Here is a 1,346-nt window from a genome sequence, read left to right as displayed (position 1 = left end):
AAGAGAATGATGCTGAGAAACAGATCTTCAGTGACGGAGTTTATCCTTGTGGGATTTTCACAACAAGCAGCGCTCCAGCTCCCCCTCTTCCTCCTGTTCTTGGGGATCTATGTGTTCACTGTGATGGGCAACTTGGGCTTGATGGTTTTAATCATGCTAAATTCTAGCCTTCACACTCCCATGTATTTTTTTCTTTTTAACTTGTCCTTTGTAGATCTCTCTTATTCCTGCGTGTTTACCCCCAAAATGCTGAATAATTTTGTGTCCGAAAATAGCATTTCTTACCTGGGATGCATGACTCAGCTATTTTTCTTCTGTTTCTTTGTGAACTCCGAGTGTTACATATTGGTATCGATGGCTTTTGACCGCTATGTGGCCATCTGCAACCCTCTGCTGTACACTGTCACCATGTCTCCTAGGCTCTGCTCTCTGCTGATGTTCGGTTCTTACACAATTGGGTTTGCTGGGGCCATGACCCACACTGGCAGCATGCTGAGGCTGACCTTCTGTGATTCCAACCTCATCCACCACTACCTCTGTGAGGTCCTCCCACTCCTTCACCTCTCCTGCACCAGCACCTATGTCAACCAGCTGGTGTTTTTCACTGTGGTTGGAGTGGTCATCACAGTCTCCAGTATCAGCATCTTCATCTCTTATGCCCTGATTCTTTCCACCATTCTCCGGATTCCTTCTGCCGAGGGCAGATCCAAAGCCTTTGGCACCTGTGGCTCCCATGTAATTGCAGTGGCTCTGTTTTTTGGGTCAGGAGCATTCACTTATTTAACAACCTCTTTTCCTGGGTCCTTGGAAGAGGGCAAGTTTGCCTCTGTCTTTTACACCAATGTGGTTCCTATGCTCAACCCTCTGATATACAGTTTGAGGAATAAAGATGTTAAACTTGCCCTAGATAAAACCTTGAAGAAATTGGTCTTCTAGAGGGTCTGTTTGTATCATTGGCAATGAATTCCTAGGAAGCATCTTGTATTCAAGTAACTTTCATTGACAGGAGAAGGAATTTGAATGTCATCAAAGACTTCTCTCTTCTTTTAAAAAATGGGAAGTCAGTTGTCTATATTGTCCCTGAGGATTATACCATTTTGTACTATCTAAATTGGCTCATTGTATAACACTTAGCATTTGTTAAATGCCTATTGTTTACTAAACTCTCTATTAGAGTCTTCCATTCTTCTTTGTAGGTTAACTGGGCTTGTACAAGCAAGAACATTTCTGGCTGGGAGAAATGGGCATGGTGGTATGAAAGTCCAGGACATTTTTTTCTTCAGTTATGTGAACAGTTCAGTTATGTGATCAGTTTTTACCAGAGACAAAGGGTATATAAGTCAATT

At 42.7% G+C, this 1,346-nt stretch overlaps 1 protein-coding gene across 1 annotated transcript; it reads left to right on the top strand.

Annotated features, from left to right (window-relative positions):
• LOC308271979 (olfactory receptor 8B4-like) lies at nucleotides 1–936 on the top strand (the record flags this gene model as incomplete). Its single annotated transcript, XM_080708674.1, has 1 exon — nucleotides 1–936. The coding sequence occupies exon 1, from the start codon at nucleotides 7–9 to the stop codon at nucleotides 934–936; it is 930 nt and encodes a 309-aa protein (XP_080564800.1). The 5' UTR covers nucleotides 1–6.
• Nucleotides 937–1,346: the final 410 nt, after the last annotated feature.

Source organism: Muscardinus avellanarius, assembly GCF_963383645.1.
Source record: "Muscardinus avellanarius genome assembly, chromosome: 1".
NCBI classification, from domain to species: domain Eukaryota; kingdom Metazoa; phylum Chordata; class Mammalia; order Rodentia; family Gliridae; genus Muscardinus; species Muscardinus avellanarius.
This window is presented reverse-complemented; position numbering and strand designations above follow the sequence as displayed.